We start from the raw sequence: 25,748 nt of genomic DNA on the forward strand, positions 1-25,748 counted from the left end.
CCGGCACATACTGCAAGTGGCATTTGTACTGTTTCTTTCACTTCACCTGTCTACATATGGCAAACACATAATTATCTATTTTCATCAGAAAGAGAACACATCTTCAATACATATTAAGCTACACTAACAGGCTGTTTTGCTGTCTTGGAACAAGAAAGTGAACTCAGTCATAGCAAAATAGTATTTTCTGATATTTTTTTAAGTTTGCAATATAACCAACCCAATGCTTTACATATGTACAAAGAAGAAAAATATGACTTACGAAGTCATCCTTGGACTCCATCTTACTTCAACAGCATAAAGTTTACCCCAAAAGAAGCGGGAGTTGAACTGCAAAAACATAGCGTGAACATCTGGAGTTGGATCAATATACTCAAAAGATGGATCTATGAGTGTCATTGGTTTTTTGTTTGGGTCCTCATTTTCACTTTCTTTTCGACTCTTCCACCGGTGTGTAGATGAGTCGTCAGGTAGATCCATTATTGATGGCTGCAAGCAAAATGAAAATTATGTTCACTACACATACATACATACATACATACATACATACATAAGAAAAGCTTCAGATACATGATGGTAAGACATAATGTAAACAAGAGATAATTTAGACAGTTACTGGCCAATTTCTTTGTGTACCAATGTTTTTGAAAGTTTCTGAAAAAGCAATGTAAAGGAGAGTAGTGGCACATTTCAGTACACACAATCTGCTGTCAAGTCCAGAATGGAAGTATCCATAGAAAAGGTTATTTATTCTTTCGTGTGTGAGGTACCAACATGGCTGGACAACACATTGAGGGCAACAGGCATTTCCTCAGATTTAATAAAAATATATGATTGTGTGGAGCAACCAATAATTTTACACAAGTTGGAACATCATGGAATTAGGGAAAAAGCTCAAAATGGTTTATTTCATATCTGGAAAGTAGAAGCAGAAGGTTTTCCATCAGTGTCTGCAAACAGGGAGACGTTTTATTTGACTGGGATCATGTAAAGTGCACCACAGTGTTCAGTTCTGCATGCAATGCTTTTCTTGATATATATCAATGTCATGCCAATAAACACAAAAGATGACACAAAAACTGTCCCATTTGCAGATTAGAGGTGTTATTGTGGAAGATGTGGACTGTAATGTAAATGATGTAGCTAACAGAGTAGTCAGTAGCATCGCACATGGCTTTCAGGTAACAGATTAATGTTTAAATGTAACAAAACACAATGTACACCATTTCTGACATGACATGGAACTCTTGTAAAATTGTAACTTCACTGTCAGAAGCTGGCCAAACAGTCAGTGAAGACATCCATTTTAAATTTTTAGGTCCGAGGCTGGATGGAATAATTTCATGGAACTATTATGTGCAAGATATTGAGCAGAACCTGAATGTTGTAATCGTCACCCTCAGAATGGTTTCCACTGTCTCTGACACTGGACTACTAAGGCTTCTCTGCACTGCTTACTTTCTCTCTATTATCTCACTCAGTATAATATTTTGAGACAACCCTGTGCTCTCACCAAGAATATTGCTAATCCAGAAAGAGGCAGGCAGACTGATCTGCAGTGTCAGTTCACGAAATATGTATAGCCAGATATGCTGTTGGCAACAGTCACTCTTTCGGAAGAACCTGTAATATTCGTTCAGTGAGCACTAGCTGGAGAAATGATCCACATGTGGGTAACACTTCCTTAAGAACTGTAAAGAAATGTGTGCACTATTCTGCTGCAGGTTTCATTTTTAACAGGCTTTCAACGGGAAAGTGGGGGGTATGGCCAGATACAAGCAGGACTTGCACACTTAATGGTTTCGTACAAACTTAAGTATGTCTACAAACAGTTCATACTTCTGGGAATCGAGTATATTGACGAGTTTTGCCCGTTATCGACACTGATACTGTCAGATATTGGCCCCAGGGAATCCAAACTTTCAAGAGTGTTATAATTTCAAGTTTGAAGTCATAACAAATGACAAAAGAAATATATTTTTTGCATGATGTAACAACAAATTAACAATTTTGGATTTTTCTCTTTAGTTTTACTGTGGAACCTTGCTTCTTGCCAAAATTCATGATTCTAGGTGAACAAGAAGTACCCTATAGGTTTAACAAGTGTTTTTCTGAGTATCGAAATATATGACAAATGCCTACATCTTCTGACTGAATTGATTTAGAAATGTAAAATTTTTACACTGCCAAGGCACCACTGACCTCAATATGTGACATAAATTTTATCTTGATTCATCAACTTGTTCCAGAGAAAAAGGGTTCTTAACAGTTGGACGGACATAAAGACAGACAAAGCGATCCTAAAAGGGTTCCGTTTTTACAGACTGAGGACGGATCCCTAAAAAAGAAAGTGTTAAACCCAAAGTCTTCAAACCTAAGTTGAAAGATTTGCTTGTGGCACTCCCCTTGCACTCTGTACAGGAGTCCCACACAGTAGTTGATAACTTTTCCCTGTAATATGTTATTCATTCATATATGCTCATTACTGGTTTTATTAGTTCTTTAGTCCTTCTGTTTAAAAATTCTCTAATCGGCATTCTGTAAACTATGTACTGACTCATTCCATCACTAGGCAGCTTTGACTCACATGGGCCCATGGAACTTAGTAAATAAATGAACATATAAACAGCTTTCTTCTGACTTATTTGACAAGCCAATAACAGAAATACTATTTTGGTCTGAAAAAATGGGGGACAGTGACTACTCACAAAGAAATTTAATGTTATTCAGACAGGTCAAAGGATGGGTTCAGATTTGGGAACAGGGAAACAGTGAAGAAAAATGCAGGCTGGTACAAAATTAGTACACTGTATTCCTAGACTTTTTTTCTAACGGCACCATATCTATTGTTAGTGTTACAGGCAAAGTGTAGTGGCAGACTTTACACACTTCAACTTCTCATTAATTCGAATGTTACAGAAAATCTTACACTAGAGTTTGGAACACTTAACTACCCAAGAATTATCCAAACCAAACTAAAATACTACTTTTTGAAACAATAGGTTCCATAGCCTTATAAATGAAACCAAAAGAGATTGAGAAACTAAAGACAGGAAGTTGCCTAAGATGCATGGTTGATGAATAGAAAATGTTTTGACCTTGTACATGAGTACTGAAATATTATTAAAGGAATCTTGATATCAGTTGTCAATTATATGTTTGACTGTGAAGTACAATTTGTATGATGTAAAAAAATATATTCATGAAGACTGAAACCACCAACATGTATACCACTGTTGGATCTCACTATAGCAAAACTGTCTTCAAAAAGAGAAATTAAACTACACAGTGATTCAAAACCTTGATAACTCACACAGGGGGTGAATACTAAATACAGCATACAGTTGCTTGTTTAAACAGTCACTTACCTGCCTTTAGTATTACTGACATTTTCTTGATTACACAGTATAAAGTTGCAATACAGTAACATACAAGTTTGGAACACACTTGAATTACACAATTCCAAATAATGGAAGGTAGGGGAAATGAAGCCTTACTTGTCTGTTCATATCCTGCAGTTGCAACTGTAGTGCCAAGTCATCATCAAACATCATGATCTGAAATTAAAATCAGAGAAGTACTGTCACTTATGCTGATATTTTAATAAAAAAAGCAACAGTAATCACGGAAATGTCAGTCAACCTTCCAGAAATTAATTTAAAAACACAGTAGAACATCACAACTTGGTGTGGATATTACACTATTTTTGAAATCGCTTTGAGTTAAACTTGAGTGAGGGGATGATAAGTAATTACCCATGTTTTAAAGGGTGTATTCTGACAAGAGAATATCCCAGTTAAATTCTTGTAAAATATGTCATTTATATTACTACTGTCATTGTTTTTTATATGAGCCTATATCTACACTGAAGAGCCACAGAAACTGGTACACCTGCCTAATATTGTGTAGGGCCCCGTGAGCACGCAGAAGTGCCACAAGCCTCGCCTAATCTCGGACACCATGAATCCTGCAAGGCTGTCCATAAATCCATAAGAGTATGAAGGGGTGGAGATCTCTTCTGAACAGCATGCTGCAAAGCATCCCAGATATGCTCAATAATGTTCATATCTGGGAAGTTTGTTGGCCGACGTAAGTGTTGAAACTCAGAAGAGTGTTCCTGGAGCCACTCTTAGTATTTCTGTACATGTGTGGTGTTTCACTGTCCTGCTGGAATTCCACAAGTCCGTTGTAATGCACAATGGAGATGAATGGATGTAGGTTATCAGACAGGATGCTTAATTATGTGTCACCTGTCAGAATTGTATTTAGACGTATCAGGGGTCCCATATCACTCCAACTGCACACGCTCCACATCATTACAGAGCCTCCACCAGCATGAACAGTCCCCTGCTGACATGCAGGGTCCATGGATTCATGACGTTGTCTACATACCCGTACACATCCACCCACTCGATACAATATGTAACAAGACTTGTCTGACCAGACAACATGTTTCCAGTCCCGATCAGTCCAGTGTCAGTGTTGATGGGCCCAGGCGAGGTGTAAAGTTTTCTGTCGACCAGTCATCAAGGCTATACGAGCAGGCCTTTGACTCTGAAAGCCCATATCGGTGATGTTTCATTGAATGGTTTGCACGCTGACACTTGTTGATGGCCTAGCATTGAAAACTGCAATAATTTGCGAAAAGGTTGCACTTCTGTCACGTTGAATGATTCTCTTCTGTCGTTGTCAAACCTGTTCTTGGAGGATCCTTTTCCAGCTGCAGCAGTGTCGGAGATTTGCTGTTTTACCAGATTCCTGGTATTCACGGTACACTCATGAAATGGTCGCATGGGAAAATCCCCACTTCATCACTACCTCAGAGATGCTGTGTCCCATCACCTGTGTGGCGACTATAACAGCACATTCAAACTCGCTTAAATCTTGATAACCTGTCACTGTAGCAGCAGTAACCGATCTAACAATTGCGCCTGACATTTTTTGTCTTATATAGGCATTGCCAGCCATAGCGCCGTATTCTGCCTGTTTACATACCTCTGTCTTTGAATATACATGCCTATACCAGTTTCTTTGGTGCTTCAGTGTATGATGCCATATAGCTCCCTCCCCTGGCCTCAATGTAAAGTTCCCTTCTCCTCTATACATGTAACACTGCTAGCTATAGTTATGTATTAATACAGCAGACTTATGTTTCTTCTGCACATTTTACAATTACAGTGTCTGAACTTTAAAAATTAATATTGTAAGTGCAATGACACGGGATTCAAGTCACATAGCTTCTGATGAACAATAATATTCACTGTAAATGATTTTAAAATGTTGTATGTTTAAGTTGTAATTAGAATATTAATAATAGAAATAATAGATTCACATTAAAAATTAATGTGGGAAATTATATTTGCTATATTTCATTCACTACAGCCACATGGTGTCTGAACATGTTTACTTTGCCAATTTGGCTTTTGATGTTAAATAAGGTTTTTTAACTGTCACTAGATTCTAGGCATCCATAAGATATGTGATCAACTATTGTCGCCACAATTATTCTAAATGTTGTTTACATCAAGGCTTGTTACGGTCTTATTGTTACTTCTCTGTAACACAGATTTGATACAAGGATATTGTTAAAGTGAAATGTGTTATCAGGGGCAGTAGCAAAAAGACTACAGTAAGCAAGACGAGAGTTTTATTGGGCCAAACATGGTTGCAAACCTGCAGTAAGACTTTTTGTCAAAAGTAATGTTCAAACTAAAGTTCAAATTCAAACAATTTGGCAATTTTGCAACACTGTGTCATCACTGGAAAATACATTATTTTGGTACCATATCAATAACGGAAGTATGAAGGTTTTACATGGCCAATGAACTTAATGAGGGCCTCTCACATGCAGTACTTGCCCATATGGCACTATTGTTCTCAGCAAACACATTTTGTGTGTTGTTTTCCGTTACTGCAGTAATGCATATTCTCAATTCCAACAATGTCCAAATAGGCCCCGAGACAGACGGCGATCATATTTTTAGATATACATAACATTTTGACAACAGCAATTTATAATTTTAAGACCACCATGCTCATGTGGTTGATCTGAGCAAACACAGTCTGCTGTTTTCCACTTTCTATCATTTACTTTTCCACCGATACAGTGCTCTTCTGTCAGACTATGAGATGAGGTGTGCAACAGAGCTGCACTTTGATGCACAACAGCATCCCTTCATACTTCTTTGGCTGCTTTGTCAGCTGTGGCATTTCTCTCTATACTAACTTGCCCAGGGTACTACACAAAAGACCACCTCCTTGCCTTGGCGTTGGATCTACTGTGGATCTACTATGGATTATCAGAATCTATAACTCTACCAAATGTGTGTGTTGGATCGCTTTTAGTACACTGTGAAAGTCAGAGCAGATGCAAAACTCTGTACTGTGATGCCCTTGTTCCACTATGGTGCCATAATAATTTGTAAAGTGTTCCGCAAGGCAACCTGGAAAAAACATATCAGGGAAAACAGTTGTACAGCAGAGTGCACTGTCTAACTGGGTGCCATCTGTGTACTGCAGTGATAAAACTGTGCTGCACATTTAAAACTGAAGAAAGCAAAGTTGTAAAAATGTAATTTAGGTTGCAAGTTTTCTTGTACTGTGTCAACCTCAATATCACTTTGGGCTTCTCAAGACACCAAGGCAGAAATATGCTCCATCCCTGACTGTGTATTCGGAGGTTTGATATATCCAGATCTGTGAGGCAGTCAACAGCATGTATCCTGAATGGTTTGGTTACATGGGGCCGATTCCTGAACAGCCACTTGAAGTTGGGGTGGACTACCATACTAAATGATAATGACAGAAGCAATACTACGATTTTCAGGGCCTCACAAGCCAAGCACCACCGAATCTGGAGTGGTGGTTCACCAGCCTCTCCACACTGACTCTGAACTAGGCTTGTCTGATAGGCTCCAGTTCTACATCTACATCTACATGACTACTCTGCAATTCATATTTAAGTGCTTGGCAGACGGTTCGTCGAACCACAATCATACTATATCTCTCTACCATTCCACTCCCGAACAGCGCGTGGGAAAAACGAACACCTAAACCTTTCTGTTCAAGCTCTGATTTCTCTTATTTTATTTTGATGATCATTCCTACCTATGTAGGTTGGGCTCAACAAAATATTTTCGCATTCGGAAGAGAAAGTTGGTGACTGAAATTTCGTAAGTAGATCTCGCCGTGACGAAAAACGTCTTTGCTTTAACGACTTCCATCCCAATTCGTGTATCATATCTGCCACACTCTCCCCCCTACTACGTGATAATACAAAACGAGCGGCCCTTTTTTGCACCCTTTCGATGTCCTCCGTCAATCCCACCTGGTAAGGATCCCACACCGCGCAGCAATATTCTAACAGAGGACGAACGAGTGTAGAGTAAGCTGTCTCTTTAGTGGACTTGTTGCATCTTCTACGTGTCCTGCCAATGAAACGCAACCTTTGGCTCGCCTTCCCCACAATATTATCTATGTAGCCTTTCCAACTGAAGTTGTTTGTAATTTTAACACGCAGGTACTTAGTTGAATTGACAGCCTTGAGAATTGTACTATTTATCGAGTAATCGAATTCCAACGGATTTCTTTTGGAACTCATGTGGATCACCTCACACTTTTCGTTATTTAGCGTCAACTGCCACCTGCCACACCATACAGCAATCTTTTCTAAATCGCTTTGCAACTGATACTGGTCTTCAGATGACCTTACTAGACGGTAAATTACAGCATCATCTGCGAACAACCTAAGAGAACTGCTCAGATTGTCACCCAGGTCATTTATATAGATCAGGAACAGCAGAGGTCCCAGGATGCTTCCCTGGGGAACACCTGATATCACTTCAGTTTTACTCGATGATTTGCTGTCTATTACTACGAACTGCGACCTTCTGACAGGAAATCACGAATCCAGTCGCACAACTGAGACGATACCCCATAGGCCCGCAGCTTGATTAGAAGTCGCTTGTGAGGAACGGTGTCACAAGCTTTCCGGAAATCTAGAAATACAGAATCAACTTGAGATCCCCTGTCGATAACGGCCATTACTTTGTGCGAATAAAGAGCTAGCTGCGTTGCACAAGAACGATGTTTTCTGAAACCATGCTGATTACATATCAATAGATCGTTCCCTTCAAGGTGATTCGTAATGTTTGAATACAGTATATGCTCCAAAACCCTACTGCAAACCGACATCAATGATATAGGTCTGTAGTTCGATGGATTACTCCTACTACCCTTCTTAAACACTGGTGCGACCTGCGCGATTTTCCAATCTGTAGGTACAGATCTATCGGTGAGCGAGCAGTTGTATACGATTGCTAAGTAGGGAGCTATTGTATCAGCGTAATCTGAAAGGAACCTAATCGGTATACAATCTGGACCTGAAGACTTGCCTGTATCAAGCAATTTGAGTTGCTTCGCAACCCATAAGGTATCTACGTCTAAGAAACTCATATTTTATATTTTGATATCCAAATGCCCTCATGCTGGACAGAAATCTAACGTCTTGAGGTAGGAAGTACATGTTGATCCACAAACAACGTTGCTGTTATTTAGCTGTAATCTGACAAATGCCCTAGAAAACTGCAGGAAGTGGGACCTGTCGGTTCCCCATGCCTTTCCGCTGGGGCGCTTCTAAATATTCAATGATTTTATGCTCTTTGTTCACAGGGCTTTCAGGTGCAGGAGCCAGCTTAATTTCATGTCAAATAGTAGGCTCAAAAAATGCACATTCCCCTTAAAATGTATAATATTGTCCTTCATTTCGAACTCTGGTTGGTTAAAATTTCAATGAGCATGGTTAAAATTGGCACATGTAGTCTTGTTTCGTTATTTTGGCAATCACCTAAGTGGTTAAGCCAAGAGCAAAACTCACCATGAAACACAGTGTCCCATTACGATGCTCCAATGGTGGTAGCTCACATCTGCTCAGAGCTCATGGAGTGGCGACACTGACCTGCCTACAGGTGAGAAACTCAAGATTTACAAAACCTGTAACCCAGGTGACACAGATAATTTATTAGATGCAGCAAGCATTATCTTCAAATAATGAAAAATCCAGGATGGACAGCAACAATAATGTGAAAGACTGGCTTCAGCTGCAGAGATTGTAGTCATGTGTGTGAGAGGTAGGTGTGTGTGTATGTGTGTGTGTGTGTGTGTGTGTGTGTGTGTGTGTGTGTGTGTGTGGTTTTTTTGGGGGGGGGGGGGGGGGGGGGGATCGCAATTTGCGAAGATGTGCAGACAGTCTCCTGAGAACTTGTGTACAATGGGTTTAGTGAAAGAAAAAAAGACAGCTACAAGTTACTATTTTGTTCACCTCCAGGTGGTTGCACTGCCCTTATAAGATAAACTATTATTCAACAGTTGAATGGTTAGAATGTCAGGATATGTTGTAGAGACACACAATTCTAGACTGACAAATGTTCGAAACAGATATGAAAAAGGACAAACTTAAGTTAAAAACAACAAGTATTAATTATGTATTTTGTGCATGTTTTTGAAAATAACTGAGAAATTTTTACTATAAATGAATGGACCATTTGCCATATGTTTATCCTGAAGTGAGGCATGGAGCTAATTTTCATGTATACGTCAGTACTGTAAACGTTCAACTGATTCTTTAGTTGGAGATGTAAGTGCAATGCAGCCACTTACAAACGAAAAAATTTTCAGAACTTAAAATGGCAAGGGACAGTATAATGTTTTAAAACTATGTCTTTTTACAGTTTGTTTTCAATTTTACTTTTGCTATCCATGAGACATTTTGCCTCATTACACGAATTATAAAAGATTATTGTGGTACATGTGATCAAGTTTAGAAAAGCATACATATTGCAACTGTTTCTGTTACTCTTCCTGAACCGTCATCTCTTGTTTACAAGATGTTTCACAAGATAATTGTAATTTTTCACTTCAAATACTGAACTCAAAGCAGTAGCTGCTATATTCATTAGTCCAAAACTGATTTGGTGTATCTCTCCTTGTTAAGTCTATCCCATGTAAATGTCTCTTTTTCCTTAGCTGGACTCTTGATCTGTGTGAACCTGATGACAGACTACAGTCAGTCCTTGGTTTCTTGGTACAATTTTTACCCTTCCCCTCCACCTCCCCCACCTGCCATCACATGAAATTAGTTGCACCCCGATGACTCAGGATGTGCCTTATCATCCTATCCCTTATTTTAAGTTAGCCACATGATAATGGACACATACTACACCTTCTTATGGACACTTTTATGGAATAAAGCTATTGTTGTTGTGGTCTTCAGTCCGAAGACTGGTTTGATGCAGCTCTCCATGATACTCTAGTCTGTGCAAGTCTCTTCATCTTTAAATAACTACTGCAACCTACGTCCTAATGGATCTGTTAACTGTATTTATCTCTTGGTCTTCCTCTACGATTTTTACCCCACACACTTTCCTCCTATGCTAAATTCGTGATCCCTTGAAGTCTAAGAGTGTGTCCTATCAACCACATCCTTCTTCTAGTCAGGTTGTGCCAAAACTTTCTTTTCGCATCAGCTCTATTCAGTACCTCATCATTAATTTTGTGATCTGCCTACCTAATCTTCAGGATTGTTATGTAGCATCACATTTCAAATGCTTCTATTCTCTTCTTGTCTAAACTGTTTACCATACATGTTTCAGTTCCATGCAATGTTACACTCCAGGCAAATACCTTCAGAAAAGACTTGCTAACATTTAAATCTATAGTCAATCTTAACAAATTTCTATTCTTCAGGAACATGTTTCTTGCCATTGTCAGTCCACATTTTATATCATCTCTACTTTGCTCTAATAGCAAACCTCATCTGCTACTTTAAGTCTCTCATTTCATACTCTAATTCCCTCAGCATCATCTGATTTAATACTCTGTCTCACCCCCTTTTCAACTACTGCTTTCTATTCACGTTCCTGAAGTCTCATATAACTGCTATCTGGTTCCTGTACAAGTTGTAAATAGCCTTTCACTCGCATTATTTTAAATCTGCTACCTTCAGAATTTCAAAGAGAGTATGCCAGTCAACATTATCAAAAGCTTTACAAATGCTATAAATGTAGGTTTCTTTAACATTTCTTCTAAGATAAGTCACTGGGTCAGTATTGTCTCACGTGTACCCACATTTCTTTGAAATCCAAACTGACCTTCCCCGAGGTCAGCTTTTACTAATGTTAGTATTTTGCAACCACGACTCATTAAACTGAGAGTTCGGTAATTTTCACACCTGTCAGCAACTGTTTTTTTTTTTTGGAACTGCAGTTGTTACATTCTTCTTTAAGTCTGAGGTTTCAACTGTCTCATGAATCTTTCTCACCAGATGGGAGAGTTTTGTCATAGCTGGCTCTTCCAAGATTATCAAAGTTGTAACGTAATGTTGTCTACTCCTGGGACCTTGTTTCGACTTAGATCTTTCAGTGCTCTGTCAAATTCTTCTTGCAATATCATATTTCCCATCTCATCCTCATCTACGTCCTCTTCTCTTTCTATAATACTGCTTACAAGTTCGTCTCTCTTGTATAGATTTTCTACATACTCCTATCACCTTTCCCTTATTTAGTTACGACTGGTTTACCATCTGAGCACTTAATATTCATACAGCTGCCTCTATTTTCTCCTAAGCCCTCTTTAATTTTTCTGTTGACAGTATTTATCTTTCTCCTAGTGAAATACACTTCTATTTCCTTACATTTATCCTCTAGCCATTCCTACTTAGCTATTTTGAACTCTCCATCAATCTCATTTTTTATAAATTTGTCCTGTAAATCTCATTTTTTAGACATCTGTATTCCCTTTCACCTGATTCATTTGCTGCATTTTACAATTTTCTCCTTTCATCAATTAAATTCAACATCTCCTGTGTCATCCAAGGATTCCTACTAGGTCTCATCTTTTTACCTATTTGATCCTCTGCTGCCATCACTACTTCATTTCTTAAAGCTACCTATTTGTTTTCAACTGTATTCTTTTCCCCCATTCCAGTCAATATTGCCTAATGCTCCCTCAAACTTTCAACAACTTCTGGTTCTTTCAGCTTCCCATCTCCTTAATTCCCTACCTTTTTGCAATTTCTGCCACTTTAATCTACAGTTTGTGGCCAACACATTGTGGGTAGAGGACACATCTGCCCCTGGAAACATCTTAAATTCAAAATCTCATTCCGAAATCTCTTTCTTACGATTATATAATCAATCTGAAACCTTCTGGTGTCACCAGGTTCCTTCCACAAAAACAACCTCTTTTCATCATTCTGAAACCAAGTGTTTGTGAGAATTTAAATTATACTCTGTGCAAAATTCTACCAGGAGGTTTCCTCCTTCATTCCTTTCTCCCAGTCTATATTCACCTACTGTTTTCCCTTCTCTTCCTTTAACTACTATCGAATCCCAGTCCCCCATCACAATTAAACTTTCATCTTTCTATGTGAATAATTCCTTTTGTCTCAACATACACTTCTTCAATCTCTTCACCACCTGCAGAGCTCACTGGCATACAAACTTATGCTACTGTGGTGGGTGCAGGCTTCATGTCTAACTTGGCTAGGAGCATGCATTCACCATGCTGTTCATAGCAGCTTACCCACATTCCTAGTTCTTATTCATCATTAAACCTGCTCCAGCATTACCTCTACTTGATTTTGTATTATAATTCTGTATTCACCTGAACAGAAGTCCTGTTCCTCCTAACTACCCAACTTCACTAATTCCCGCTAAATGTAATTTCAACCTATCCATTTCCCTTTTAAAATTTCTAATGTACCTGCATGATTAAGGGATCTGATATTCCGCACTCCTATCCATAGAATGCCAGTTTTGTTTCTGAGTAGTCCCTGCCCAGAGATCCAAATGGAAAGACTATTTTACCTCTGGAATATTTCACCCACAAGCATGCCATCATCATACAACCATACAGTAGAGCTGCACATCATTGTCAAGAATTACGACTTTGTTTCCCCTTGCTTTCAGCTGCTCGCAGTACCAGCACAGCATGGCTGTTTTGGTTGATGTTAAAAGGCCAGATCAGTCCGTCATCTGCTCCGACTGTTGCCCCTGCAACTACTGAAAAGGCTGCTATCCCTCTTCAGGAACCACACTTTTGTCTGGCCTCTCCAGATACTCCTCTGTTGTTGTTGAAACTACAGTACGGGTATCTGTACCACTGAGGCAACATGTCACTCCACTGACGGCAAGATCTAGGTTCATGAGGGAAAGGGGGGAGGAGGAATGTAAAGCTATGTTCTACGTATTTTCATCTTTTGAAAAATTATAATTACAACAATTCAAAACAAGCAAAATCCTATTTTTAAAAATCCCTGGACAGTTTACTTTCTTCCAAATTCGATACCTTATTGTGATGAACAATCAAAATTTTTAAAAAAGCTCTGCCTAACGTAACTCTTGTCCATACCCTACATTCATGTTGATAAAATGCCCTCTGAAGTGTGGTGTGATCTGATTTTTAATTTGGTCCTGTTGACAACATATTGTGTAAGTAGTGTATTAGTAATATAGGTCAAATCAAATTAAATAATCTGTATTGCATGAACATTTTATATATCACATACATGATGATTCAGGAGGAATGTCACATAACTTGTGAGGTCATCTGCATGTAAAAATAAACCGAAAATGTCCTGTGAGCATGTGTCCGATTTCCGATCCTTACAGAAGTGGAGTGGTTTGAAGACTACACACATCCATGCATGAATATGATGGCAAATGTGAACATTACTTACCAAAAAGCTGTATATGTGCTGTGGTGGACAGAATAATCGTGAAACGGGTGAGTGATCCATATCCTGAAACAGGTGTGGGGATTCTCTAACTAACGGCAGCACTGTGATGTCGCACTGAGGCAAAGCTACAAGTACACCCAGTGTGCAATTGTGAGTTGGATCAGTGAACAATCATGACATCCTGTGTGTGTCATGTCTGACTGTTTTTAATTGAGCAAGTCTACTGTGTTCATGAATACCAACACGCAACATCTGCACCCATGCAGAATACGCAGAAATGTTGTTTGTGTACAGATACTTCCCATGTGGTTGTGACAAAATACTAGACACATTTCACTGATCGACGAACCCCCTGTGCCATGGTATTTGCCATCAGCTCAAAATTCCACAAACACAAGTGCAGTTTACATTACATGTGCAGCCTGTGCAACATCTGCATCCTGCTGACCCAGTAAGCAGACAATAATTTTGTGAATGGTTGGCTGTACACAGATACGTCGTGCACTACACTTTATTTACAGATGAGGCTACATTTACATGCAAAGGTATCATGAACAGCTGCAATTCTCATAAATGGACAAAGGACAACCCACATGACACTACAGAAAGAAGATTCCAAGTTAGTTCTTCGTGAATGTCTGGTGTGGTTTGATTGATGACCTGATGGTAGGGTCTGTGTTCCTACCAAATCACATAATAGCCACAGCACGTTCACATTTCCTGATTGAAGACATACCTGCACTTTTGGAAGACTTTACATTAGAGCAGCAACAGCAAATGTACCTGCAACATGATGGATTACCTATTCACTGTACCAGAAAAGTATCACAGTATCTGAGTAACACATTTCCTCAACAGTGGATTGGCCGTGGCAGGCCCATTAACTGGCCTGACAGATAACCCAAGCTAACCACATCAGACTTCTGTTTATGTGGCTGGTTAATGGGGGATGTGTGTGCTACGAAGGTGGGTGCAAGTGAAGAACTTGCCTCTCACATCACCGACACTGTTGTCCTCATTAAAGCCCACCAAGATAATATTCAGTGGGCAACCTAACGCTCCCTCCAATGCTTCGAGAACTGCATTGTGATAGGCGGGGGATTTTTGAACACCTCTTGTAGGATGGATCAATCATCTGTCCACCACTGCACCTACACAGCGTTTCTATAAGTAACAGTCACACTTTTCTTCACAATTATTCGTCGATGTGTGTAGTGAGAACCTTCACAGGACTTCTTCCATTTATTTTCACATGTAGAATCACCTCAAAACTTATGTGACATTCCTCTCCTGAATCACTCTATACATATACTATATTACTTATTTTCTAAGAACAATTGATTACTTATAATATAACCTGCAGTGCACCGGCATAAGTTTAAGTGAACAGTAAAAATTGTAAAACAAATGAAACTAAATATTCTTACCCTCATGACACATAGAAATAAACAAATCTACATTGTAACAACATATACCAATGAAAATAATTTTTTTCTCCCGAGAATACGTAGACTTTTATTCTAACGACATAAACAAATTTATGTTTTATCAACACAATTTGAATTAATATGCAAAATTTTATCTTCATGACCTAAACATCCTTTTCTTTCTTTTAAGAGTGTTTTTAGCTAAATGGTTTTTTCTACTGTTACACTAAAGGATGCCGTTTAACTGTACATAACCTCTTATAAATGTTTGTTCTATCAATAATGTTTTTAATTTACTTTTGAGTATCTGTATATTATTAATTTCCTTTTTTATACTGATGGGAAACATATTGCACTCGTGTACTGTTATAGATACCTGATTCAGTAACACCCCTGTGTACTTCCACGAGAGTTGCAGAGCCTTGGTGTAAATTTTTCACCTGTCTCGTTGTTGTGGTTGTGAAGGAGCACTTTTTCTATTGGCTACAAACATCATCAGTGCGTTTCTATACTGACCTGAGAGATTTGAAGAGATCGCAGCAGTTGTACTGTTAGTGACCCCATATATTAATCTCGCTGCCCATTTCTGAAGTTTGAAAACTTTTTCAACTCCTGTGACATTTCCTCAGATTAACGGCCTACCACAGGAGAGTATAGAATGGAAACATGCCAGATATGACAACAGTGTTATTTATCTGTCAACAAAGTAAGAAATGGCTCATAGTGCTAAGCCTGCTGAGCTAAGTTTCTTGACCAGCTTTTCAATTTGCTCTTTCCACCTTTGCTGACTGCCAAGGAATTTTCAATGTGTGGTTTCATAAATTTTCTGACTGATAATATCCAATTCAGGAACTTGAAGTTTTTTTTTTAATTTGCTAAATGAAACTACCTCATATTAGTTCTTGAAAAATTTATGGTTACACTATTTGCTGTGAACTATTTATGTACATGATTGGTGACTGTCAGAGCTAGGTCACACATTGTGGAGTTGGACCATTTGATCAGAATACTTGTATAATCAGTCAACATGACTATTTTTGCTCTGGCATTAATTTTAATTGGTAGATCTTTAACAAAAAAACAAGAAAATCAGTGGCCCATGGATTGAGACTTGTGGGACTTTGTATTTTACATTTCCTCAAACCTGCCTCTGTTAAGACAGGTCTGTCTTCTGTTGTGTAGAAGATTCTAACCAATTAAAACGTCAGTCTTTGGTTCCATAGTGTGGAGCCTTTTTAGCACTGTGATATGATCTACACAGCTGAATGCCTTAGCGAGGTCACAAAAGTTCCCTGCTTGGTAACTTAAAAAATTTAGTTTACCTAGAATTTCATCTGTTACCGGTAGGCTCACTATAGCACACACTGTGGGAAAAACCTTATGAAAGCCAAACTGTGTAGGTATCAGTTATGCATTTTGTACACTATTGCTATAAATCCTATCTACATTATTCTCTCAGATACCTTTGAGCACACTGGCAGCATTCAGATGAGCAAATAGTTGGATACTACAATCCTTGCTCCACTTTTGTGAACTGGCATCACTATCACCTGTTTTAGTCCCTCTGGAAATACCCCATTTTTCATTTATTAGTTGCACAAATAGTAGAACAGGTGACTAAGTCTGCACGTGATTTTAAAACACCATTTGATACACTATCGCATCCAGAGGATTGAGAGCTCTTAAGTAATTTTATGATTTTTTCAGTTTCTTGAGTAGTTGTGTTTTTGAAATGAAGTATTACATTTCATGTGACCTGCATGTGTTTTATGGTTTCTATAAGAGATTGTGTATTATGGTTCCCTGATTTTTCTGCTGCAACAAGAAAAAAATTGATTGAAACCTAGGCTACAGCTTTTTGATTGTTCTTGCCCGTACCATTACCAGAGGACTGTGCTATCCCTGCTTGCTTTGATTTTATATTCCTATTTGTCTCACTTTTTATGCTGCTTTTACTTTACTGTATGGGAACTAAATGTGCTGCAGGAACCTAATTCATTTTATTAAAAAATAAGATACACAGAAAAAAACCCAGTAGCTATTTCACAATCTTTGCAATTTCAGCATTGGTGGATGCCTACTCGAATTGATATCACTAGCATAATTTCCAAAATCAACTGGTTCTGCTTAGAGTGTATTGAACATGAGGTATTTATATGGTTCTGAAATAATGGTGGAAGTTAACCATAGACCAATTTGATAATTATGTCTAACTAATTTATCATTTTATGAAAAAGAAAGAAATACATAAAAACTGAAGTTCTTTATTCAGTACTTATCACTAGTTCCAAAGGCTGGTATCGGTTTAAATCTCGAACTACACGTTTATGTATAAATATCAAAGGGTAAGAAAGTTGTTAAAATCGACCTATACCATGGATCTGAAGCACAAATATCGATGTAATGGTTGTCATATGCTACACAACAGATAAATAATGCAAATTTATATAAAGCTTTCGAAGGTGTCAGTTTCAGTCACAGTGGTGGAGCAGTCTTCAAACGTGAAAATTAAAGATGGTGAGTAAATTTGCTTAATTACTTCTTCAGGTCTACAGTAAATAGCCCTAATAATACGATATTGTGATGGGGATATATGAGTTGACACTTCATCCATATGCTTCAAAGAGCCAAAGTATTTTTTTAGCAATTATATAAGCCTTTTATTTTTGTGGGCGAATGTTTGTACTTTTAAGCTGTCAAAGCTGAAGGGAAGAACACATATTACATCGTTCAAATGACCTGGATACATGAAGAGTTCGCAAGACAAGGATTCTTGCAAACATGGATCTTCTATGCGTGAAACAGTACATGCAAGTTTAAAAGTGTGGAAGCTAGAAGGTCAAAACAAAATGACAAACTGCAACATTTACCTTATATGCCTCCCGAACCTGCGGGTGTCACGAAACGAGATGCACTTGAGTCTCGGATTCTAATGACATCAAGTAAACAATAAACTCATGGAATTGTATTTTAACCTTTCTTCGATTCGGCACTCCTCACGCATATTTTTCGGCTATTTCATTTTTCGGAACACTTCTTTCAATTTAGAACCCGTCAACTTCCTAGGCATTTATACCCATACAAACAGCGCTTTTATGTTACGGTTCTCATGTTTTCACTTTCTTTATCACTCAGTCACGAAAATCGTCCGTACCGCAGTTCTGGCACAACACACACCTAACCAATGACAGGCCAGATTGTCGCAGCCAATCGCGTGCCGGCACTAGCGCACTTGTTTTGAAGTTATCCTGCGTTTCTGTCCCGCATTTGTTCGGTCATCGTCATGTGCTCGTGAGTTGCCAAGGATCGTGTAGAGCGTAATATGATAAGTTGAGAAGAGCAGTTCACACGAAAAAGAGAATGAAATTCTTATCAGTGTTTTATATTAGTTTTGTCTTATTCTCAAGACATTTTCATTGTTTCTATAACTACCATCATGAGCAAATTTCTTTTCAACGGGAATACTGTCATCATGGAAAACATTCGTTTACGATGTGCTGGGAAGGGAAACTGATGAGAGATCCGAGGAAGTAGGTTTCCTGATACACGCTAAAACAGGCACGATTTTAAGAAGGGTATGCTGCTGACATAAAAGTCACCTAAATACAAACTGTCCTTCGAAGCTGACAGTCACTATACATGTTCTGAAGACACGATGTACACAAAAATGGAAATGTGATTCCTTTCCTGAAATGCGTTGTGAAATAAGTTTAACACTAAACCACAACCATAGCAATTGCTGCGTTCTTAAGCTTAAGAGAGCCGTTAAGTGACGTGACGGTCAAGTTGTTTAGTCCATTAAAAAAAGCTACTAATTAGCATTAGCACTTCATGCTATCGAAATTGGAATCCGTGAAATGAGCTAGACTACTCTGTAGTGCCCGAGGTATAATTGAAGACATGCCCGGAAAAATGGGCTCAATCTCAAATTTAAAAGCTTACAGATAAGTGCTGCCATCTGTTGCTGGGTACGTGAACTATCAGAATGGAAAATTGCCATTACCTTCTGACAGGAAGAAACCCAAAACCAGGTTCTGAAATAGTGTCTTTTAACACAACACACACACAAATGGCATACTAACTAACGTAAATCCACCCGATGATAGAGGTTTAAACCTTTGAAACGCGTCCTGGTAATAAACAAAACGGTGACTGGTAACAGTAAACTTATTGTTTCATTTAATAAAATTGACATTAGTCTAACCCTTAGGTGATATTTAGGAGTGGGACTAATGTCAATTTTGATAGTTCCCGTACCCAGCAACAGATGGCAACACGTATCTCTAAGCTTTAACATTTTTGAGTTAGCCCGGTTTTCCGCCCATGTCTTCCATTGTTGGTATCATTTGGCCCCGGATCTACGATATTTCCGAACCGGGGCAAAAACTTGATACTGGCGCCCTCCCCTTCGAGCGTTTGAGATAGGAGGCCAAAAATAAAAAAATAGATTTTTCAAAAATACCGGTATGTTCATTTTGTATCGCATACCCGTGGCCTAGGGTTAGCGTCTTTGATTCATAATTAAAACGTCTTCGGGCCCGGGTTCGATCCCCGCCACTGTCTAAATTTTGATAAATAATCAGCATTGGCGGCCGAAGACTTCCGGCATAAGAAGTCAGCCTCATTCTGCCAACGGCCTTGTCAAAGAGGGCGGAGGAGCGGATAGAGGTTCAGGGCACTCTCTTGTCCTAGGGGTGGAAAATTGCCCCTAAAGGCGGAAGAATCAGCTATGATCAACGACATGAGGATGCAGAAGGCAATGGAAACCACTGCATTAAAGACACGTAACGTGTATCCACGGGACATGTGGCCTGTAATTGAAGAAGTGTCATGATGATCACTCCATTGGCAAAAGACTCCGGAATAGTACCCCATTCCGATTTCCGGGAGGGGACTGCCAAGGGGGAGGTTACCATAAGAAAAAGATTGAATAATCAACAAAAAGATAACATTCTACGAGTCGGGGCGTGGAATGTCAGAAGCTTGAACGTGGTAGGGAAACTAGAAAATCTGAAAAGGGAAATGCAAAGGCTCAATCTAGATATAGTAGGGGTCAGTGAAGTGAAGTGGAAGGAAGACAAGGACTTCTGGTCAGATAAGTATCGGGTAATATCAACAGCAGCAGAAAATGGTATAACAGGTGTAGGATTTGTTATGAATAGGAAGGTAGGGCAGAGGGTGTATTACTGTGAACAGCTCAGTGACCGGGTTGTTTTAACCAGAATCGACAGCAGACCAACAACGACAACGATTGTTCAGGTATACATGCCGACGTCGCAAGCTGAAGATGAACAGATAGAGACAGTGTATGAGGATATTGAAAGGGTAATGCAGTATGTAAAGGGGGACGAAAATCTAATAGTCATGGGCGACTGGAATGCAGTTGTAGGGGAAGGAGTAGAAGAAAAGGTTACAGGAGAATATGGGCTTGGGACTAGGAATGAAAGAGGAGAAAGACTGATTGAGTTCTGTAACAAGTTTCAGCTATTAATAGCGAATACCCTGTTCAAGAATCACAAGAGGAGGAGGTATACTTGGAAAAGGCCGGGAGATACGGGAAGATTTCAATTAGATTACATCATGGTCAGACAGAGCTTCCGAAATCGGATACTGGATTGTAAGGCGTACCCAGGAGCAGATATAGACTCAGATCACAATATAGTAGTGATGAAGAGTAGGCTGAAGTTCAAGAGATTAGTCAGGAAGAATCAATACGCAAAGAAGTGGGATACGGAAGTACTAAGGAATGACGAGATACGTTTTAAGTTCTCTAACACTATAGATACAGCAATAAGGAATAGTGCAATAGGCAGTACAGTTGAAGAGGAATGGACATCTCTAAAAAGGGCCATCACAGAAGTTGGGAAGGAAAAGATAGGTACAAAGAAGGTAGCTGCAAAGAAACCACGGGTAACAGAAGAAATACTTCAGTTGATTGATGAAAGGAGGAAGTACAAACATGTTCCAGGAAAGTCAGGAATACAGAAATACAAGTCGCTGAGGAATGAAATAAATAGGAAGTGCAGGGATGCTAAGACGAAATGGCTGCGGGAAAAATGTGAAGACATCGAAAAAGATATGATTGTCGGAAGGACAGACTCAGCATACAGGAAAATCAAAACAACCTTTGGTGACATTAAAAGCAACCGTGGTAACATTAAGAGTGCAACGGGAATTCCACTGTTAAATGCAGGGGAGAGAGCAGATAGGTGGAAAGAATACATTGAAAGCCTCTATGAGGGTGAAGATTTGTCTGATGTGATAGAAGAAGAAACATGAGTCGATTTGGAAGAAATAGGGGATCCAGTATTAGAATCGGAATTTAAAAGAGCTTTGGAGGACTTACGGTCAAATAAGGCAGAAGGGATAGGTAACATTCCATCAGAATTTCTAAAATCATTGGGGGAAGTGGCAACAAAACGACTATTCACGTTGGTGTGTAGAATATATGAGTCTGGCGATATACCATCTGACTTTCGGAAAAGCATCATCCACACAATTCCGAAGACGGCAAGAGCTGACAAGTGCGAGAATTATCGCACAATCAGCTTAACAGCTCATGCATCGAAGCTGCTTACAAGAAAAATATACAGAAGAATGGAGAAGAAAATTTAGAATGTGCTAGGTTATGATCAGTTTGGCTTTAGGAAAAGTAAAGGGACGAGAGAGGCAATTCTGACGTTACAGCTAATAATGGAAGCAAGGCTAAAGATTTGTCGACCTGGAAAAAGCATTCGACAATATAAAATGGTGCAAGCTGTTTGAGATTCTGAAAAACGTAGGGGTAAGCTCTGTAGAGAGAGATGGGTCATATACAATATGTACAACAACCAAGAGGGAATAATAAGAGTGGACGATCAAGAACAAAGTGCTCGTATTAAGAAGGGTGTAAGACAAGGCTGTAGTCTTTCGCCCCTACTCTTCAATCTGTACATCGAGGAAGCAATGATGGAAATAAAAGAAAGGTTCAGGAGTGGAATTAAAATATTCGCTGATGACATTGCTATCCTGAGTGAAAGTGAAGAAGAATTAAATGATCTGCAGAACGGAATGAACAGTCTAATGAGTACACGGTATGGTTTGAGAGTAAATCGGAGAAAGATGAAGGTAATGAGAAGTAGTAGGAATGAGAACAGCGAGAAACTTAACATCAGGATTGATGGTCACGAAGTCAATGAAGTTAAGGAATTCTGCTACCTAGGCAGTAAAATAACCAATGATGGATGGAGCAAGGAGGACGTCAAAAGCAGACTCGCTATGGCAAAAAAGGCATTTCTGGCCAAGAGAAGTCTACTAATATCAAATACCGGCCTTAATTTGAGGAAGAAATTTCTGAGGATGTATGACTGGAGTACAGCATTGTATGGTAGTGAAACATGGACTGTGGGAAAACCGGAACAGAAGAGAATCGAAGCATTTGAGATGTGGTGCTATAGACGAATGTTGAAAATTAGGTGGACTGATAAGGTAAGGAATGAGGAGGTTCCACGCAGAAACAGAGAGGAAAGGAATATGTGGAAAACACTGATAAGGAGAAGGAACAGGATGATAGGACATCTGCTAAGACATGAGGGAATGACTTCCATGGTACTAGAGGGAGCTGTAGAGGGCAAAAACTGTAGATGAAGACAGAGATTGGAATACGTCAAGCAAATAATTGAGGACGTAGGTTGCAAGTGCTACTCTGAGATGAAGAGGTTAGCACAGGAAAGGAATTCATGGCGGGCCGCATCAAACCAGTCAGTAGACTGATGACCAAAAAAAAAAAAAACCTATCTGAAGAGTTTAATACAGAAAACATATATGTTCGACAAAATGTAAGACACGTTATTTAGTCTTACGTGTGCCGGAATGCAGTGCCACGCCTCTACACACAGCATTCTTTTATCGCACGTCACTGTATTTAGCTGTAGTACAGTGGAATTTAAAATGTCCTGTGGTGTCTCTCCTGTTCAAAAGAAACTCACTATTAATACTCAGTGGTATTATTTCTGACCGGGAGAATAAGAACTCTTCAGAAAATTTATACCGTACTCCTTATTGCCTATTAGATAATAACTTTCTCTTTTGTGCGACATAAAATTAAATATACAAAACATAAACGCAGTAAAGACAAGAGACAAGCAAAACATTTCTTCAGTCCTTAGGTCATAGCATTTTTTCTCTCCAATCTTGTTACAGTTTTACGTGGCGCGCTTTCCTTTCTGCGAAAGAACCGGTTACCTCATTAAAGTTCGTCAAACGTTTTGCTACATGAAAAATCAAAATGTCGTTGTCTAATACTGAAATAACTGTTAATACAAATTAGGACTGATGTGGTTTTTTGATTTGATTACGACTGTGTTGTCACTGTTAGATTCTAATATTTTAGCAGTTGTAACAGACGTCAAATAAGCAGGACTGTTTTGGCACAAATGGTCATTTTTATCTACCTCATCTACATAAATAAAACAGACAGAATATAGTTCAAGAAGTACCAAACTCGCAGGCCGAGGTGGCCGAGCGGTTCTAGGCGCTATAGTCTGGAACCGCATGTTCGAATCCTGCATCGGTCATGGATGTTTGTGATGTCCTTTAGTTAGTTAGGTTTAAGTAGTTCTAAGTTCTAGGGGACTGATGACCTCAGAAGTTATGTCCCCTAGTGCTCAGTGCCATTTTTGAACTACCAAACTCAAATACCTATTAGGCCTACTACAAGCAAAAAGTTTTATGGTAGGAAATAGTTTTACATTTTATTCACATGCTCCAGTTTCTCAAGCATGACATCAAAAAGTAGTAGGAACGTTTATATAAATTTGGAGTTAGCATATTCTTCCATATAATTTGTGTGATGTCACCGTTTCTTCTCCAACCTCGCCCTTGTCATCACTAATTCTGTAACTTTTTCTGCCATTGTCAAAAGTTATTCTACGGTTAACTTCACTAAGCCTGCCAGAATCACAGGTTTAAGTACCCCACGTTTATTCTATGGTTAGGCGTTAATACATGTTCGTACAACGCATTTTCCGCACAATCCCGAGAATAGAATTAAGCGGCTGCTAACTTGGTACTGTACAACTGACCCTTAGCAGTGTAGCGATCTGGCTAAAATTTTCTGTCAAAATTTCAATTTCTTGACCCAGAAACAGCCAAATATTATAAAAACTACTGTGCTACACTGAGAAAGGTTATTAAAAAGACCAGAAGCATGTGCATCATGTCTGAGATTAATACCTCTGATAACAAAATCAAAACAATTTGGAATATTATTACAGGGGAGACAGGGCAACCAAGAGATGGCATTACCATCAAAGCGAATGGGAACTTGACAAACAACAAGCCGGAAGTCGAAAACTTTTTGAATAATCATTTTTTAAATGTTGTAGAGAAAATAGGATCTAAATGTTCATTAGAAGAAGCAAGGCAGTTAATGGAAGAGGCCTTACCCAAACAATTTGATACAACAGAAATTCCACCCACCTCTCCTTCTGAAATTAGGAAGCTAAAAAACTCTCTCAAGAATAAAAGTTTGCATGGAATTGATGACATTTCCAGCAGGATAATAAAAGCTTGTTCACAAGAGATAAGTGGGATTCTTAGCCACATATGTAATAGCTCTCTGAAGCAGGGTATTTTCCCAGATAGACTGAAGTATGCCATTTTTAAACCTCTGCATAAGAAAAGGGATACGTCTGATGTCAACAACTACCACTCAGTCTCTCTTCTGACTGCCTTATCCAAAATTCTTGAAAAAGTAATGTATTGTAGAGTAGCTTCACACCTTTGTAAAAATAAAGTTTTAACAAAATGTCAGTTTGGTTTCCAGAAAGGGTTTTCAATGGAAAATGCTATATATACTTTCACTAATGAAATATTAAATGCTCTGAGTAACCGGAAGTCACCCGTTGGGTTTTTTTGTGATCTCTCAAAGGCTTTTGATTGTGTAAATCATGGGATACTTCTAGACAAGCTCAAGTACTGTTGTATTAATGGGACAGTGCTCTAATGGTTTAAATCATACCTAACTGGAAGAGTGCAGAAAGTTGAAATAAGCAGTTCACATAATATGCAAAAAACTGGTGATTTCTAAAACTGGGGAACAATCAAGAATGGGGTGCTGCAAGGTTTGGTCTTGTGTCCTCTGCTGTTCTTAATACATATTAATGACTTGCCATTATGCATTCACGAAGATGCAGAGCTGGTACTTTCTGCTGATGATACAAGTATAGCTACCACAACCAACAGACAAGAATTAACTGGTGAAATTGTAAACAATGTTTTTCAGAAAATCATTAAGTGGTTCTCTGCAAACAGGCTCTCATTAAACTTTGACAAAACACAATATATACAGTTCCACACAGTAAATGGAATGACACCATTAATAAATATAGACTTTGATCAGAAATTGGTAGCTAAGGTAGAATATTCAAAATTTCTAGGTGTATGCGTTGATGAGGGGTTGAACTGGAAAAAACACACTGAAGATCTGCTGAAACGTTTGAGTTCAGCTACTTATGCTATTAGGGTCACTGCAAATTTTGGCAATATACAGCTCAGTAAATTAGCTTACCATGCCTATTTTCATTCTCTGCTTTCGTATGACTTCA

General features: G+C 38.8%; 1 protein-coding gene across 4 annotated transcripts in view; it reads right to left on the bottom strand.

The window, feature by feature from the left end:
- LOC126416433 (DNA-dependent metalloprotease SPRTN-like) overlaps positions 1 to 25,748 on the bottom strand; it is a 101,497-nt gene that overhangs the window by 47,300 nt on the left and 28,449 nt on the right. Inside the window, exons 1-4 of one of the 4 annotated variants that reach the window (XM_050084154.1) lie at positions 18,033 to 18,337; positions 8,876 to 8,960; positions 3,498 to 3,557; positions 263 to 489 (exon numbers count right to left, since the gene is read on the bottom strand). In XM_050084154.1, coding sequence (XP_049940111.1) covers positions 263 to 489; positions 3,498 to 3,557; positions 8,876 to 8,878 — 290 coding nt within the window. In that variant the 5' untranslated portion in view covers positions 8,879 to 8,960; positions 18,033 to 18,337. Of the gene's footprint in view, positions 1 to 262; positions 490 to 3,497; positions 3,558 to 8,875; positions 8,992 to 18,032; positions 18,338 to 25,748 lie in introns of those variants that run through there. The other 3 variants (XM_050084155.1, XM_050084156.1, XM_050084153.1) reach the window with 3 other exon arrangements.

This window comes from Schistocerca serialis, chromosome 8 (assembly GCF_023864345.2).
Source record: "Schistocerca serialis cubense isolate TAMUIC-IGC-003099 chromosome 8, iqSchSeri2.2, whole genome shotgun sequence".
Taxonomy (NCBI): Eukaryota; Metazoa; Arthropoda; class Insecta; order Orthoptera; family Acrididae; genus Schistocerca; species Schistocerca serialis.